Source organism: Arachis duranensis, chromosome 10 (genome assembly GCF_000817695.3).
Source record: "Arachis duranensis cultivar V14167 chromosome 10, aradu.V14167.gnm2.J7QH, whole genome shotgun sequence".
Taxonomy (NCBI): Eukaryota; Viridiplantae; Streptophyta; class Magnoliopsida; order Fabales; family Fabaceae; genus Arachis; species Arachis duranensis.
Window position 1 is genome coordinate 25,578,183 of NC_029781.3, and position 17,450 is coordinate 25,595,632.

Consider the following 17,450-nt stretch of genomic DNA (forward strand, 5'->3'; position numbering starts at 1 on the left):
TTTTACACCATGATCAGTACTTCACCAAATCCAATATAATGTCAGTATGTATGGCTAGTGTTCCAATAATTTCATATTTGTTTAATTAGTGTGGTGCGCACAGAACATGGTGGGCCAATCAAATGAGTGGTGTAGACCCATGCCAGATAGGACTAGGGTTCCATTTCTTGTTGTTCTAATCACATCCTTCCAACTCTTTGCCTGTCATTCAGATTCATGAATGAACCGCAAAAATGATTGGTCGGCCAGAAAGATAAGAACATACAAATTATTCAATACCCCACAAAAACCATATACAACCTACTAATTAAGCGTTCAATAATAGGTAATTGCAATTCAGAAATGGTATTTTAAGTTGTATGATTAACGATGGTGTTCTTAATCAAAAAGAAAAATAATAAGGGAAGTATTATTTTATAATTAAATAAAACTTATATCGGAATGTTATTTTTCATGAAAGAATTATATTATTTAATGATAAAAAATATTCCACTTTAACTTAGAATTCACTTTAGTAATAATAATAATTAGTATATGGTGCAAAATATTTTGTTTTTATATATCGAATGGATACATAACTTTCGATTATTTGTAATAAATTAGAGGAAGTATTGGGAGTATCTGTACAATGTGTACAATAGAAGTTTAAGAATATGTATTGTGTTTGAAAAATTAATAATATTTTATTCTAAATATTTATTTTTTAATTATATTAGACCAAATAAATAACCTACTATACATATTGTACAAATACTCCATTAGTTTACTAGGGGATTCAAAATTAAAGTACACCATTAGTTATGTTGTTTCCAAATTTTAAATAGACAAAATCTTAAATGAATGTTCATAACTATACAATTACAAGAGGAGCAAACATTTCCGTTATATTAAAAGGACCCAACAACTCCTATTTTCTACATTTTTAACTAAGTCTATATAAACCAATCCCCAGTTCACCACATTCTCATCACCGTCACTTCATTATTATTCATTCAGCTCCACTCTAAAGAGAGTGTGAATTGAACTTCATTCAACAAATTAAAAGAGAAATTATAACAAAAAAAAAAATAATTAATGGAGGGAAAGGAACAAGATGTGTCATTGGGAGCTAACAAGTTCCCAGAGAGACAGCCGATCGGGACGGCGGCGCAGAGCCAAGACGATGGGAAGGACTACAAGGAGCCACCACCAGCTCTGCTATTTGAGCCTTCAGAACTGACCTCGTGGTCGTTCTACAGGGCCGGAATAGCGGAGTTCGTGGCCACTTTCCTCTTTCTATATATCACAATCTTGACGGTTATGGGAGTGAATAGGTCTTCTTCCAAGTGCGCCACTGTTGGTATTCAAGGAATTGCTTGGTCCTTTGGTGGCATGATCTTTGCCCTTGTTTACTGCACCGCTGGCATTTCTGGTAAATAATAATAATAATAATAATAATCATTTTTCTTCGTTAACAAACTTTATATCTTCCATGTTTTTCTTCATTACAGGCTAAGTTAGTAATATATGGATGGAGACATTTGTATTATTTTGTTTTTCTCTCTCAACGTTATTTATAGCTACCTAAAACTCTATATATTTGTATCCTTTTCTTACTATTTAATTTCTAACTATAAAAAATTTAAATATTGGCAATTTTAGCTATAAATATGTAAGTTAACATAATATTTATAAAAATTAGATTTGTTCGATAAAATTATCTAAATTCAATAGTTTACTAGATAGTTTTATTGAACATTTAGATAATTTTATCATACTAATCTAATTTTTGTTGGATATTAAATTAATTTATATTTTTTATGGTTATTAGTTAAAATTGTCTTCGTTCAAATTTTTTCATGGTTAAAAATAATAGTTATCTTTAATTTCTAATATCCATGATATGTATAAAATACCTTATCTCGAGTATCTTGATGAGTTATCACTACTATAATGGTCCGTCTCTTTAATTATGTTAGAGCCAGTTCTAAGGCTTGGTTAGATTATGAAGTTTGATCTAGAAAAATATAAAAGATTATTAAGGAGTTTCAATACTTTCAGCTCAGATTTTAATTTTAAGGTTTTGGTAGAAAAATTAATGTTACTATTATTAGAGCAAAACTGTATGGAACTATGTTCTCTTCTCAACTTGAGTAAAATTAAAATCCACTAGAATTTCAATAGGTACTCATATCAGTGTGATTCAAGTTTAATTTTCCTTTCGAAAAGAAAAGGAAATAATTTGGTCATATATGTGTAAGGGTGATAATGGGTGTGGATAGAGAGGGGTTTTTATACTATCCGATCTTATCTTGTCTTATAATAGTCTGTATAAAACTTATTCTACTTCTATTTTTGCAGATAGTAAAAATTCATACCTTAATTTATTTATGTCCATTATTAAATTTAATAAATTAAATTAAATTTTAATATTTATATAACTATAATTATATATATAATTATAATTATCCAAAAAAATTAATATATGGTGAAGGATTTTGTGCATGAAGATGGGAGAGGGGTAATGTTTCCCCGTATCTCCAGACGCTAGTGTGCCTTCTTTGTTTTCTTTTGTTTTGTTTTTTTTCTTTCTTTGGGCCTATGGCCCCTCATATCATAAAAAAAAAAATAGGCCAATTTTATGGTATTTTTTGTTTGGTGCTAATTTTTGCTTAAGTTATTTTTTTTAGTAACTTTAAAATATTTAAAATTTTTTAACTTTTATACTTTTAAATTTAAAATTAATTATTTTACCTATTTTAGTAATTAGACAATATCTTTTAGGCGCAAACACCATATATTAAACAAACCCAACTCTGCTCCCTTCTGTCAAAATCTGCCTCCACACTAGATCAAATAATTACCCTCCCTAACTAAATAGGAGCGAATACCTGGAAGTTTTTGTGGGTCGGATAGTATTATCACCCTTATGTGGGTAATAATTTTGTTACAAGGTCATGATATTTATTATTTAATAATTTAATTGAATTTGTGGAATGTAGGTGGTCATATTAACCCGGCAGTGACATTTGGTTTGTTCTTGGCGAGGAAGTTGTCTTTGACGAGGGCAGTATTCTATATGGTAATGCAGTGCCTTGGAGCAATTTGCGGTGCTGGAGTTGTTAAGGGCTTCGAGGGCAAAACCTTCTACGGCAGCCACAATGGCGGTGCCAACTTCGTCGCCCCTGGTTACACCAAAGGCGACGGTCTTGGCGCTGAGATTGTTGGCACCTTTATTCTTGTCTACACCGTCTTCTCTGCCACCGATGCCAAGCGCAACGCACGAGATTCTCACGTTCCAGTAAGCAATATATCTATTTATATCTCTCTTTACGTATATAATTATTTATGAGATTTTTTTATTAACCTAAATTTTTGAAAAAATTAATTTTATGATATATTATTAAAATTTTTTTTATCAATTTAAATTTTTTGATTAGCTTTTGGCACCATTGCCAATTGGGTTCGCTGTGTTCTTGGTTCACTTGGCTACTATTCCCATCACCGGAACCGGTATCAACCCTGCTCGGAGTCTTGGTGCTGCGATCATCTTCAACAAAGACCTCGGTTGGAATGACCATGTAAGTGTTTTTATTATTATTAATTTATTTTTAAATTAATTTAAAAACTTCCCCCACCTTATTATTACAAACAAAATTTTACACAATCATCTAATATTTAAACCCATAATTACAAAAAAAACTAATACTTAAATTAATTTTTCTATTTTTAATTTATTCAAAAATAATTTAGAAACATTAATTTTTAATAAATCTAAAAATTAAAACAAACGGTTAATTTTTTTAAAAAGGAGTATATTAATATTAAAGTTTTTAATTTATTATATATATATATATGTGCAGTGGATTTTCTGGATGGGTCCTTTCATTGGAGCAGCTCTTGCGGCTCTCTATCACCAAGTTGTGATCAGGGCCATGCCTTTCAAATCTAGCTAAGCACTGAATGGATCCAACGGCTCTCATCGTTTTTTCCCTCCTTTTCAATTAAGCTTTTTCTATTTTTCTATTTTTCTGTTTCTATTTTGAATGTATGTATATTATGTATTATGTAATGAAATATCATCATTTAGAGGTGGTTGTTGCATGTTGTGTTATGTGTAATGGGGGCCAATTTTCCTATACTTTTAAGTTGGAAGATGACCCAGCTCATCATGTGATGTATCCCTTTGGACTTTGGTTGCGCTGTGTGCACTACTTTATCAAATTAAATCAAAAAAATAGTATGCTTCCCTCTTTAATCTTTATATAGAACATTGTCCTTACTGTTATATTTTTTGACTATTCAATATAAAAGAATATCCACGGTTAGCACGCCTGTGATCTAATTGAATATTCTATTGGGAATTTGGGATGAACTTCGGACTTCGGACTTCTGACTTCGGACTTACGAATTGTAACGCTGGGCCAGCGGCTCATTTTTTTTAGTAACGGAAAAAATGGTGTGTAATCCAATATTATAATTAACAAGTTTAATCATCCGTGTCATGCATGTGATAAGATTGAAATTATAATTTTAAGTTGTTATGTTAAATTTCGTTTTAATTATAATAATTTAATTAATAAAAAAATAATTTGTATGCGTTATTTTTCTTTTCTTAATATAGTGTTAATTGTATTAACTATAAAATAGTTATTTAATCTATTTTTTTCAATAAATTAGACATATATACTCAATATGACCATAAATAATCTAGTAATACTTAAATCTACCAACAAATTTTTATATATTGGTTTACTGTAAAGTAAAAAAATATCAAAATCAGCTCAAAATGAAGAACAAATAATAAAAAATCCTAATACAGAAAATTTTGTAATAAACAATAAATAATTTAAACCTACTGAATAACAATTCAATGCTATTCTTTGATACCTGCAAAATATATACATGAAACAACATTGTATCAATGTTTGTATATAAAATTATATGATTAACGTAATTATAAAATTGTTTGTCAATAGAATAAAATTATACGAATTTTTATGATAATTTTAATATTCTCAAACTATTAATGTAGAATAATAATTCATCTATTAGTTCCTAGAATTTCTAAATTTTTTTAAGTGATAGTAATAAATTTTAATAAATAAATAGATTTAGTAAGACATTTTGTTATTACCTTTTTATTATAAACTCTCAAAAACTTCTCTATATACCACATTCATCGTGTAGTTATCTTCTAAGTGTCCATGATCTTGCAACAGCACTCGCAGACCATCTTTACTCGTTACCCTTGATAACGCAACATACAATTGACCATGGGTGAAAACTGGCCTTGGAAGGTAAATTCCAACTTTCGATAGAGTTTGTCCCTGGGACTTATTTATTGTCATTGCAAATGACATGATAATTGGGAATTGTCTTCTTTGAAACCTGACCGACAATGTTTCATTATTTGGAATTAGATTCAGTCTTGGGATAGGAACAATACTTCCAACTTTGTTACCAGTTAAAGTCTTGCATTCTATCACATGATTTCCCATTCTTCTAACTTGCATCCTCGTTCCATTGCACAAACTATTAGTTTGATCTATATTCCGCAGCAACATAACAGGAGCGCCAACCTTCAGAACCAACTTGTGTGGTGGTAGACCTGAACAATTTATTCCATTTAGAATCTTCGGCGAGAAAGCATCTAACTCAAATTCCATATTTTCCTCTTCAGCACACACAGGGTCTGAACTTAAGTAGACTCTTTCTTGTCCAGGTAACCCTGCAGTCATCTTGTTGTTGACATCAGTGACACAATCCAAAGTTGGTGCAAGAATTGCTCTATCCTTGAAATAATTTTCAACGGATAAATTGGATAACATATCTGGATACACGAAATCAATGAGGTCATCCAAAGCTGTCTCAGAGTTCTTAATCAAAATATCATATTGTATATGAACGATCGATTCACCATCTGTTGTATCACCAGCCAAACCATCACCAATTTTGAGTAGCCATTACTTAATATACAAAATTTGAAATTGGAAATTGTTATTACTAATTCAATTAACTGATTAATTGAGTAATAATTGTCAAATTATTAAGGTGCAAAATCATTGATTTACTCAATTGATTTCCATATATTATTTATATTTCAAGTAATAATTTGAAATTATATTATTTACCTAATTAATAATACTATTATTAAAATTTATTTTTTGCATTGATTTTTTAAATTAATTATTAAATAATTATTTTTGTTAAGATAATTGTTTATAAATTATTTCAAATTATATTTTGTTAAGATATAATTATTTAGATTATTACTCATGGTACGAGTATAATTTCATTTTATACAAATTAATCAATTATAATTATATGACACGGGTGTAATTTCAATTTTATCTACGGATTATTTCCCGTAATAATATACAACATATTATTTACCGTGATAATTTGATTTGATTGATTTTTAATTATTTACGTATATAAATGATTAAAATATATAACATAAATATCGTAATTATTATAATTCTATGATATCATTATAATTAATATATTTTATCATAATTAAATATTGATTTGATATAATTATAATGAAAATACTTTCCCAAAATAATATAATCTACTATTATTTATCCACTAATTATTTGGCAATAAACCTTAATATGATTTTTTACATCTCCGCTATGAGAAATAACTACTTAGATATACTAAATAATATGTAGCATATTACTACTTGTATAAGTTAAGACACAAAGACAGGATTTAATTAAGGTGATTGAAACTTTTACAAACAGAATATGACCTCAATCGAATAAAAAAGGGTACTCAATTTTGCATTAATTAGCTAGTCGAAGAAATAACATACTCATTCATTATTCATGTTTTATTATATTTTTTAAATAATATATAGAAAACATATATCATGTGTATAAAAATGTGACTATTAGTAATTTTATTAATAAATCTTTTTTTAAACTATTACTAATTTCAATTTTAATAAAAAATCTGAGGAAATAATTTCGCTTGCCATAAATAATATACTAAAACTGTTAGTATATTATCTTCTATATGGTTAATTAAATTTATCAATAATTTTTTCATGTAAATCGTTATTACCCAGTTTTTAATAACTACTTAATATAGAAAATTTGAAATTGAAAATTGTTATTACTAATTCAATTAACTGGTTAATTGAGTAATAATTATCAAATTATTAAGGTGCAAAATAATTGATTTACTCAATAGATTTTCATATATTATTTATATTTCAAGTAATAATTTGAAATTATATTATTTATCCAGTTAATAATACTATTATTAATAATTATTTTTGTTAAGATAATTGTTTATAAATTATTTCAAATTATATTTTGTTAAGATATAATTATTTAGATTATTACTCATGGCACGGGTATAATTTCATTTTATACCAATTAATCAATTATAATTATACGACACGGGTGTAATTTTAATTTTATCCACCGATTATTGGCAAATAAATTTTATTTCAATTATAAATAAAATCTGTTTTTATTGGCAAATAAATTGTCTTTAGGTCAACGATTTAATATATGTGTAGGTTCATTTTTTGTCAAATATAATGAAAATATAATAAAGAAATAAAGGATAAAAATAAACTTAATAATATCTGATACTACTTCATTTTATTAAATTATTTAAAAATAGCACATCCACAAAAAAATAATTGTAATATATAAATTGAGGCAATAATTTAAAATTCTATAATTATAATTTAATCAAATACTAATAGTAAAACTAAATTACCTAAACAATATTGAACCTATTTTAGTCCTTAGTCACGTATAGTATAGAATCATTCTTGTAACGACAACCAATTGAAATAACATCGTAAGTTTCAATATTTAGAATTCGTGCAAAATCAGACCATCCCTTGTTAGATAAGCTTCATCATCCGCTATCCATGCAATGCGGCAAGGTATAAAATTGCCACACCGAGAAACCAAACTAATTCTTATTCCCCTCAATGGCATTGCATGCATGCAAAAGAAAACTGGTAATTTTTGAAAAAAAATCAAAATATGTTAAAAAATTATTCTAATAATGAACAGCTTAAACTAAGAAAATTTAAATATAATACCAATCGTTGAAATTGCATATCTGAATTTGCCATGAATTTAGCAAAACTGAACTGAAACTGAGGGAATACAATTTCATTATGTGCTCCACTTCGAAGATTTTCGGGCAGACGTAAAAAGTATGGAGGGGATGGAACTTGAACTTGCCCTACAAAGTTCCGTGGATACAATTCCTCAATCAAAAATCGAGCTCCTCCTAAGAAATCTAACTTTAACCACATTCCATTGGGTTGGTCATAATAGGTAAGTAGATCCAACCATCCTTCGGTAAAGTAGAGACTATTGCCTCTTCTTTGAACGCTTACATCCATGTAGTTGGAACCCGAATCAATGAAGACAACTCGATGAGGTATTTTATGGATGTGATGCATTGTAAATGATTGTGGCAAAAGACAATCAAACTGGAATATTAGACGATAAGAATAACTTAGAGTAACAACAAATAAAAAATTATCAAAAGAATAATATAATAGAATGAGTATATGAAAAATATTATAAAAAAATTATAAATTGTACCTTAAAAGAATCAACTTCAATAAAAAACGAAGAATACATTCTTATTCTATGAAGTAGTAAAAAAAATACTAAATATAAAATTATGAATTGACTCTCAAATTTAGATTCATGTACCACAGGAAAACACTATATATAGACTTTAGTAAAACAAAAATAAATATGTAAATTACCTATTATTAAGATAATATTTTAATAATGCATTAAATTTTGATTTGATACAATTATAATGAATATATGTTTCTAAATTAGTATAATTATATATTATTCATTAAATATTAATTAAAAATAATTTAGAATAGAAAAAAAATTTTATTCGTTTTGGAGGAAAAATGGAGGCATGAGAGATCGACACGTCACCTTTAGTAATTGGGAAAAAACTTTGTTTTAGTATATTAAGTAGATTAATATATTTTTTTGTATAAATTTTATTTTACTTTTTTATTTTAAATAATAAATCAGACCTTCGGATAATAAACAGCGTGGATCAGCTGGTAACTCTGTAAGCGTATATAACATTTGGAGTTCAAAATCATCGGTAACTGATTTTTTAATTTATTTTTATAAAAATAATATGCACTAGTTTATAAATAATAAATTAAGGATAAGTATTATCAAATAGCAAGTAGTGGTGTACCCAATGAGTATAGCTCAAATGACATAATCTTTCCATATTTAATTAAGAAATTACGGATTTGAATCTCCTATCTTTGGTAAAAAAAAAAAAATAGCACGTAGTGGCGTGACTGCTCATGCGGAATACCTACTTGCATAGTTACATTTGTTTTGTGTCACATTTTTCTCTACTTACATTGCAGTAGGAAAATAAAAACTAAAAAGAAAAGCGGAATAAACTATTATGATAAACATGGATAATCCAAACGGATAGGACTAATAAATTAATTATGAACTAAAGAAATTTAAAAATTAAATTTTATATTTTAGAAAAGTAAAATATTTAGAATGCGTATTAAAATACTAATTTTAAAAATTTTAGTTTAAAATTAGGTTAACAGGCCGAATCGATTGAACTAGATCCATATTCGGCCCAAGACTCAACATATATATGATTAACTCAGTCTTCTCTTTTCCCTTATTCATCTAAGTGTTCAGTGGGTAAGGTAAGAAACCACTAAATTTTTGTTAATTAGTGAACTGTTGAACCCTTGTATAAATTATAGTAAAATTGTATGAAATTAGATTGAATTTCATATTGCTTTGGAGTCAAATTGGTGAACTGGGACAAAATTCTGGTAGTTGAAGCTTGTTGAGTTGATTTGGGGACTTGGAAGCTTGTGGACAAGAGGTTTTGTAGTGCTTTGTGGCTTCGAGGAGAATCGGCCAAGGTATAGTTTTGGTTTCTTGTAGATAATATTAAATGTTGCGTGAAAATTTACACTACTAGAAAACTAGCTATTATAAACGGATATTTTCGACAGATTTTACCACAAAAATACAGACAGAATTTGCGAGGAATTTTTTGTCAGAAACGTAAGAAAATGAATGAAAATAAATTGCAGATGGAAAAGAAAATTCGTTGATAATTCAGTCGGAAAAATTAATTTTTTCGTAGGAAATAGTTACCAACAAAAAATCCGTTTGTAATTAAATGAATAAAATGCTGCATTTTATTAAATTATTACAGACAAAAAATATGTCTATAATTTAAAATATTCCGTCAAAAATATTGAGTTAAACCTAACTCTACCCATACCCTCTCGAGCTCCACATTCCAAACGAGCTTCACAATCATCTTTCTCGACGTCTAGCTCTATTCACACTCTAAACCTTTCTCCTCAGTGCCTTCATCCACCGTATTCTTCCCCCAATCTTCATCTGAATCATCATTGCCACAATTACCATCATCAACACCTTTGGGACTTTCATCACTCTCGTCGTCATCAATCATTGCTGTTTTCCGTGTCGTCCCTTCTCTTCCACTCTTTTACGAGTACAAACCCTAATCATTCTTCGGTGACTTTTTCTTCTCTTCAAACCAACACCAATGGTGAGTATTTGAATTTTCTACTATATTTTCTTCTACAATAAAATTCCATTATTGCAATGTAATTTTCATGTCGTGTTAGTTTAATTTCTTCTTGATTTCTGATGGTTATCAGTGGCTAAGAGAAGGGGGGTTGAATCTTAGCCCCTTTTTTCTGAGTAACACTTTTTGCCCGTTTAGAATACTTTAGGAGATATTTCTGCTTTTTGTCTCGTCACTAGTCAAGAGACGTTTTCTTTTTGTCTCGTAACCAATGAGGAGATAATTTTCAATCTTGTCTCCTGTGCAACAGAATCAGAAATGGAGTAGAAGAGAAAGAGAGAATCACACCAAAAAGTATCGTGGTTCAGCTGCTAAGTGCAATGTAGCCTTGACGAACGAAAAATCACCGATCAAGAGTTTATAAAGAGAACAACGTTGCAAGTATAGCTCTTAACTAATGAAGATACCGCGTATCAATTTAAAAGAGTTGTCACAAAATTTGGAAATAAAATACTGGGAGTATGAATCCCAGGTTGTCTCCCAATGAGCTGACAAAAGAGTGCTATTTTATTGATCAGAGGTTTTCCAAGGATTTATAAGAGTTAAAGAACAGAGAGATAAGTGGTTGAGAATTTATATAATCAAATAAAAAGCGTTGACCGGGGGTAGATTAATTGGAAGTTCTATCCTTGTTGGAATTTCTCAAGTGTAGTTTCAAGAGGTTGTTATTTTCACTTAGTTAACCCTTACTAAATAAAGGAAAGTCAAGTGATTGAGCTAATTCTTATTTATAAGTCCTAATCCTCTCCCTTGGGAAGAATTAGCGTTAGTAAATAGAGAATTATCCAATAACTTCCAAATTAACTAATCGCTTGAGCATTCCAACTCAAAGGTCTTCTCTTAATCACCACCAAGTCAAGTAGGAGTTCTACTCCATTGAAATGAATATAATTTTCACAGAATTAAGAGAGGAATAAAAGTGAGACATGATGAACAATAACTGAAAATCAATTAAAAGTAAAAATAGTTCTTTGCATTAATAAATTTCGAAAACAATTCAATTGTAACTTTGAATAAGGATTAAGGATATGGAAGAGTAAGGGACAAAGAAAACAAACTGGAATAAATAAAACTTCAATGGAGGTAACAACTCTTCTCAATATCTCAATCAATAGCAAAAAGCAATAAAATTCTAAGAATTATGAATGTGAAGAAAACCTAGAGGAAGCAGTGGCAATCTCTCTCTAGATTCCAAAAACTAAACTAAAAATATGCAGAATGAGAATGTGCTTTGAGTCTCTGCTATTCCTAGCTCTAGTATGTGCTTCTAGGCCAAAAACTGGGTCTAAAACTGGCCCAAAATTGCCCCCAATGATTTTCTGCAATTGCTGTACGTTGCGCATGTCACGCATCAATCACGCGTGCACGTCGTTTGCAAAAACTCCTTGTCACGCGTATGCGTCAGTTAAGCGTACGCATCGCTCGTCCTCTATGCTAATCATGCGTGTGCGTCAAGTGCGCGTGCATGTCGCTATGAAATGCTCCAATTCACGCACACGCGTCGGCAATGCGTGCTCGTCATGTCTCGCTGGTCAGCTCCATCGTGTCTTTGTGTTCCTTCTATTTTTGCAAGCTTCCTTTCCATTCTCTAAGCCATTCCTGCCCTGTAAAGCCTAAAAACACTTAACACACAGATCATGGTATCGAATGGTATTGAGATGGATAAAAATCTACAATTTAAAGGCTCTGGAAGCAAGTTTTTAATCATAGTATTAAATCATGAAGGCAAACGTATAACATACTAATTACATGAGCAGGTGTAAGAGAAAGGTGATAAAAACCACTCAATTCAACACAAGATAAATCATAAAATAACGGTTTATCAACCTCCCCACACTTACACATTAGCATGTCCTCATGCTAAGCTCTAAGAGATCAAAATGAATAAATAGGGATAGTAGGACTCATGCAATGCAATGCAACCTATACATATGAATGCAACTATATGAGTAAATGTCTATACCTACTTGGTTAAGAAACAAAACAAGTTCTTCAAGACAAACAGAAATCAAACTCCACTAATTCAAATCACACAATAAGAGAATAGTAAACTTGTAAGGAGATAGCTCATGAAAGCTGGGAACATAGAGTCAAGCTTGAACCCTCACTAGGAGCGTGTATGCACTCTAGTCACTCAGGTGTATAGGGTAATCCACTCTAGTCTCCTCCATTCATGCTTTCTAAAATTTGTTCTTCATCTAACCAATCAACAAATATTTAATGCACACATGCAAACATCATGAGGTCTTTCTTAAGGTTGTAATGGGGCTTAGGTAAGGGTGAGGACACATATATGGCTAAGTGAGCTGAAAATTGAATCCTTGATTATCCTAAGTTCTCACCTAACACACACACACACACGTTCCCTATGCTTCTCAAATCATGCCTAAATACTCATAATCTCACTTTGTATGTTGCACCTACTCATGTATTTAAATGTTCTTTTTATTTCACCTCATATGCATTGATTCTTTTTATTAAACTTATCATTTGGGATGCTTTCATTCCCCTAAACTTAAACTTGAAACATGCAAAAATATATTTTTTTTTGAAAGCATCATAGCATCAATGCATTTGGTTTTCATAATTTCACATGAGTAGCATTCAGACCTTAGATATTTATCAATTAATATACATTCTTATTAACCCGAGTTTTCATAGTTTCCCCACATTTAGTTTTCACACAATCTCTATCTTAAGCTAACCAAAGATTCAACTTGGGGGTAATTAATTTGTTTTTCTGTTTAAGACTAGTGATGTGGTAAAATATAGAACAAATGGGGATTAACAGGCTCAAAGTGGCAAATAAGGGATAATTAGAATGGTGGGCCATGTAGGATAATGAGCTAATAACAAATGATGGCATCAATCATACATGTGCATGAATACATTAAATAATGGATATATAGAATGGAACAAACCATAGATTGCAATCATAGAGGAGAGAAAACACACAAGAATAAAAATCATGGTCAAATAATGTAACCATACAATTAGGCTCAAAATCTCACTGGGTTGTGTATTCTAGCTCTAAAACCATGTTCCAAATTACAATCTTCAAACAAGTTTAACATAGAATTTTGGTTTGAAATAGTGAAATTTTTCAAAAATAGGGTCTTTGAAAAGAACTTATTATTTTTCAACCAAGCAGAGTATACATGCAACTAATTATTACTATACAGTCTATTCTATCTAAACAAAAAAAATTTATCTACTGATGCTAGGAGAAAGAGAAGTTACCTCCGAAAGTCAGGTACTAACCGATCTCCCTACACTTAAAGCTTGGCACCGTCCTCGGTGCCATCAGTCAGGAACAAAGGGGGGTTGATAATAGCATCTCCACAGTCGGGTGCGTCTGGGCTCCCGGTGCTGGTAGTTGAAGTGGAGTCCTGAGAGTCTGGTTCTTCTGTGGGTGGGTGGTTGCCAATAATCAGCTCCTTGAGGTATTTAAATTGGCGCTTGTGACGGCGCTCCATGCGATCCAACCTCTGTAGTATCTGAAGGAGCAGCCGATTTGTTGATGGTGCTTGTGATGTGGAAGGAGAAGGGATATCTTTGGCCGGTCTTCAGTCCGACCAGTAGTGGCTGCTGTGGGTCTGATGTATTTCCCACTTGGAACATATTGATCATCCAAAGGGAGCATGGCCTTGGTGTCTCCAGCTCTATAGGGGACTCCGACTGCCGAGACCAAATCTGAAACCAAGGCGGAAAAAGGTAAGTTGCCCGTAATCTGTATATGTCACATGGCTTGCCGGATGTGTCTTGGTAAGTTGAGAGGCTGGTCCGTAAGGATACACCAAATGAGAACAACCATGTCTGCAGTGAAGGAGGACTCGTGAGTGCTCGGAAAGATGTAGTGGGACATAATCTGTGCCCACACGCGAGCCTCCAAGGTAAGTGCGGAAGCCAGTATGCTCTTAGGATGGGATCGATGGTAACCATAGATCCATGAGCTACCAGGTAGTGCTATAGTTCTGAGAACGTCGTCCTAGTCAAATTGGTATTGCTGGCGCTTGAGAGAGGCTAATTGAAATGCATCCAATCCTTCTGGAGCAGGGGGAAGATCTAAAGCTTGCTGAATGGACCCCTCAGATATGAGGATCTGCTTCTGACGGACATAGACAGACTGCAGGGTTGGCATGTGAAAATTGGAGTAGAATTCAACTACCCATGAGAGATTAACCTGCCGTGGCTGTTTCCGTAAGAAATTCCATTCTCTTCTGTCAATGCGGGGCTCTACCGAGTCAACAATGTTGGTAGGGAGGATGAGAATGTGCTCATTGTTGTAGTTTCTCGCCGCTAGAATGGGGAACATTTGTTCACAGTAGCGGTTAGTGAACCACGCAGTGTCCCTTGTTGGAAAGGCTTTTTCAGATTCATTGACCTTGATGATCCTCTTGACTCGTTTTGTTGATGGTTTGACAGCTGTTAAAGATGGGTCCGCAGCTAGCACTCTTTTAGTTCCTCTCTTTGTCGGTGGTTTGGGGGCAGCTTTCTCTTTACCTTCCTTGGTGGCCATCCTGAAAGAGAAAAAGAAAGGTACATGTAAGTCCAAGGATTATAGCACGGGAGAGGAACATACAAGTGATGATCTTGCCAAGGTAAAGAAGGAAGTCGTTAACACATGGTCGCGACTTCATGTAATTAGGACATCAATGGAAATATAGCAAGAAAGATGAAGGCAATTAAATGCAAGATGTTTATTGGTATGCCGGCAAAGGCATGAGTAGCATAGATCAAGCATTAATTACGAAAAATGTATTATCACTTGTAACAAATTAACAATCACGTTTGTGTTGACAATTATATTAAATTAATAAAATATAGAAAGGGTTTTGTGAAAAACAGGCATTAGAGTAGAAAGATAGAACAATTAAAATTGCACAATGCCATATGGGCTTTTTCACAAACACTTAGTATGCATGTTTAATATGATAGGGAAAGAATTAAAACTGAAAGCATGCAAGCAATCCAAAAATAATTAATAATGATTGTCAAATAATTCCTTACACCCATTCATATATCTAACACCAAGTAAAATAATGCAAAAGTAAATAATTAAGAGGAGGAAGGGAGATAAAATAGAAAGAAAGAACCTTGAGAAGAAGGTGATAAAGAGAGAGATGATGGAGAATGTGAGATTGAGAGAATATGAGAGAAGGGGGAAGAAGAAGAAGAAAAGAGTAAGGGAAGAAGAAGAAAAAGAGTGGAGAGAAAAGAAAGAAAGAAGAAGAAAGAAATTAGGATTTAGAAAAGGAAAAGATATGAAAAGTGGCGGCGCAGGGATCAGGTTGCGCTACGCTGATGATGCATACGCGTGGGTTGCGCAGAAAGAGAGGTGACGCGTAAGCGTCGGTCACGCAGACGCGTGATCGTGTTTGTGCTACTAGCGCAAGGGTAACGTGACTCTCGCACAACCCTCTGTTCAAATTGGGATCTGTGCCAAAATGCCATATGACGCGTGCACGTTAGGCTCGCGCGCGCGTGGAAGTGCTTATTGTGAAAGTGACGCGCACGCGTCCACGACGCGTACGCGTGATGCAATTTGTGCCTCGGGCACAGCGCCGGCACAAAGCCAGCCCAACTTTCGGCCACTACACCTTTTACGTCAAATTCGTAAGGTCATGCGTGCGTGTCATTGACGCGTACGCGTGGAGTGCCAATTTCTCAGATGACGTGTACGCGTGAGGGACGCGTACGCGTGGTGATGCTTGTGCGATTGGCACACTTTCTACACTACTCCCACGTAACTTTCTGCCTTTTTTTATGCATATGCAAATGCAGGCTATATATAGAAATAATGAGAAGAGTCACTAAAAATAGAAACTAAAAAGAGAGGAATGATCATACCATGGTGGGTTGTCTCCTACCCAGCACTTTGCTTTAACGTCCTTATGTTGGACGGTCCACCAGCTTAATCTGCTTCTATTGGCGGGTCCTCCAAGAGGAAAACCTCTAGCTCTTTATTGTCCTTCATCTTCTCACCATGATACAGCTTTAAACGATGTCCATTGACTTTGATGAGATTAGAACTTGAAGGATGGCTCAGGCGGAAGACTCCATATGGCTCTGCCTTCTCTACTCTGTAGGGACCTTCCCACCTTGATCTCAGCTTGCCTAGCATGAGCCTCAGCCTTGAGTTGTAAAGGAGAACTAATTCCCTAGGTCTGAACTCTCTCCTTTTAATGTGCTTATCATGTACAGCCTTCATCTTTTCTTTGTATAGCCTAGAGTTATCGTATGCTTCTAGGCGAAGGTTATCTAATTTTTGTAGTTGCATTTTCCTTTCAGCTCCGTCCTTCTCAAATCCCATGTTGATTTCTGATGAGCGGATAATTTATACGCTTTTTGGTATTGTTTTTAGATAGTTTTTAGTAAGTTTGAGCTACTTTTAGGGATGTTTTCATTAGTTTTTATGTTAAATTCACATTTCTGGACTTTACTATGAGTTTGTGTGTTTTTCTGTGATTTCAGGTAAATTCTGGCTGAAATTGAGGGACTTGAGCAAAACTCTGAAAAAGGCTGACAAAAGGACTGCTGATGCTGTTGGAATCTGACCTCCCTGCACTTGAAATGGATTTTCTGGAGCTACAGAACTCCAATTGGCGCGCTCTCAACGACGTTGGAAAGTAGACATCCAGAGCTTTCCAAAAATATATAATAGTCCATACTTTATTCGGAAATTGACGACGTAACTTGGCGTTGAACGCCAAGTACACGCTGCTGTCTAGAGTTAAACGCCAGAAAAACGTCATAATCCGGAGTTGAACGCCCAAAACACACTATAACTTGGAGTTCAACTCCAATAGAAGCCTCAACTCGTGGATAGATCAAGCTCA

At 32.7% G+C, this 17,450-nt stretch overlaps 3 protein-coding genes across 3 annotated transcripts; 1 reads left to right on the plus strand and 2 right to left on the minus strand.

Moving 5' to 3' along the window:
- Positions 1 to 957: 957 nt before the first annotated feature.
- LOC107469677 (probable aquaporin PIP-type 7a) lies at positions 958 to 4,237 on the plus strand. Its single transcript, XM_016089055.3, has 4 exons — positions 958 to 1,411; positions 2,982 to 3,280; positions 3,420 to 3,560; positions 3,843 to 4,237. Exons 1-4 carry the CDS (start codon positions 1,075 to 1,077, stop codon positions 3,933 to 3,935), a joined length of 870 nt encoding a protein of 289 aa, XP_015944541.1. The 5' UTR covers positions 958 to 1,074; the 3' UTR covers positions 3,936 to 4,237.
- An 886-nt stretch (positions 4,238 to 5,123) lies between these two features.
- On the minus strand, positions 5,124 to 10,473 carry LOC107469670 (uncharacterized). The gene is made up of 2 exons (XM_016089047.2): positions 10,353 to 10,473; positions 5,124 to 5,902 (listed from the first exon to the last, which is right to left on the minus strand). Exons 1-2 carry the CDS (start codon positions 10,471 to 10,473, stop codon positions 5,124 to 5,126), a joined length of 900 nt encoding a protein of 299 aa, XP_015944533.2.
- Positions 10,474 to 16,525: 6,052 nt separating this feature from the next.
- On the minus strand, positions 16,526 to 16,924 carry LOC107469671 (uncharacterized). Its single transcript, XM_016089048.1, has one exon. The coding sequence runs from the start codon at positions 16,922 to 16,924 to the stop codon at positions 16,526 to 16,528; it is 399 nt and encodes a 132-aa protein (XP_015944534.1).
- Positions 16,925 to 17,450: the final 526 nt, after the last annotated feature.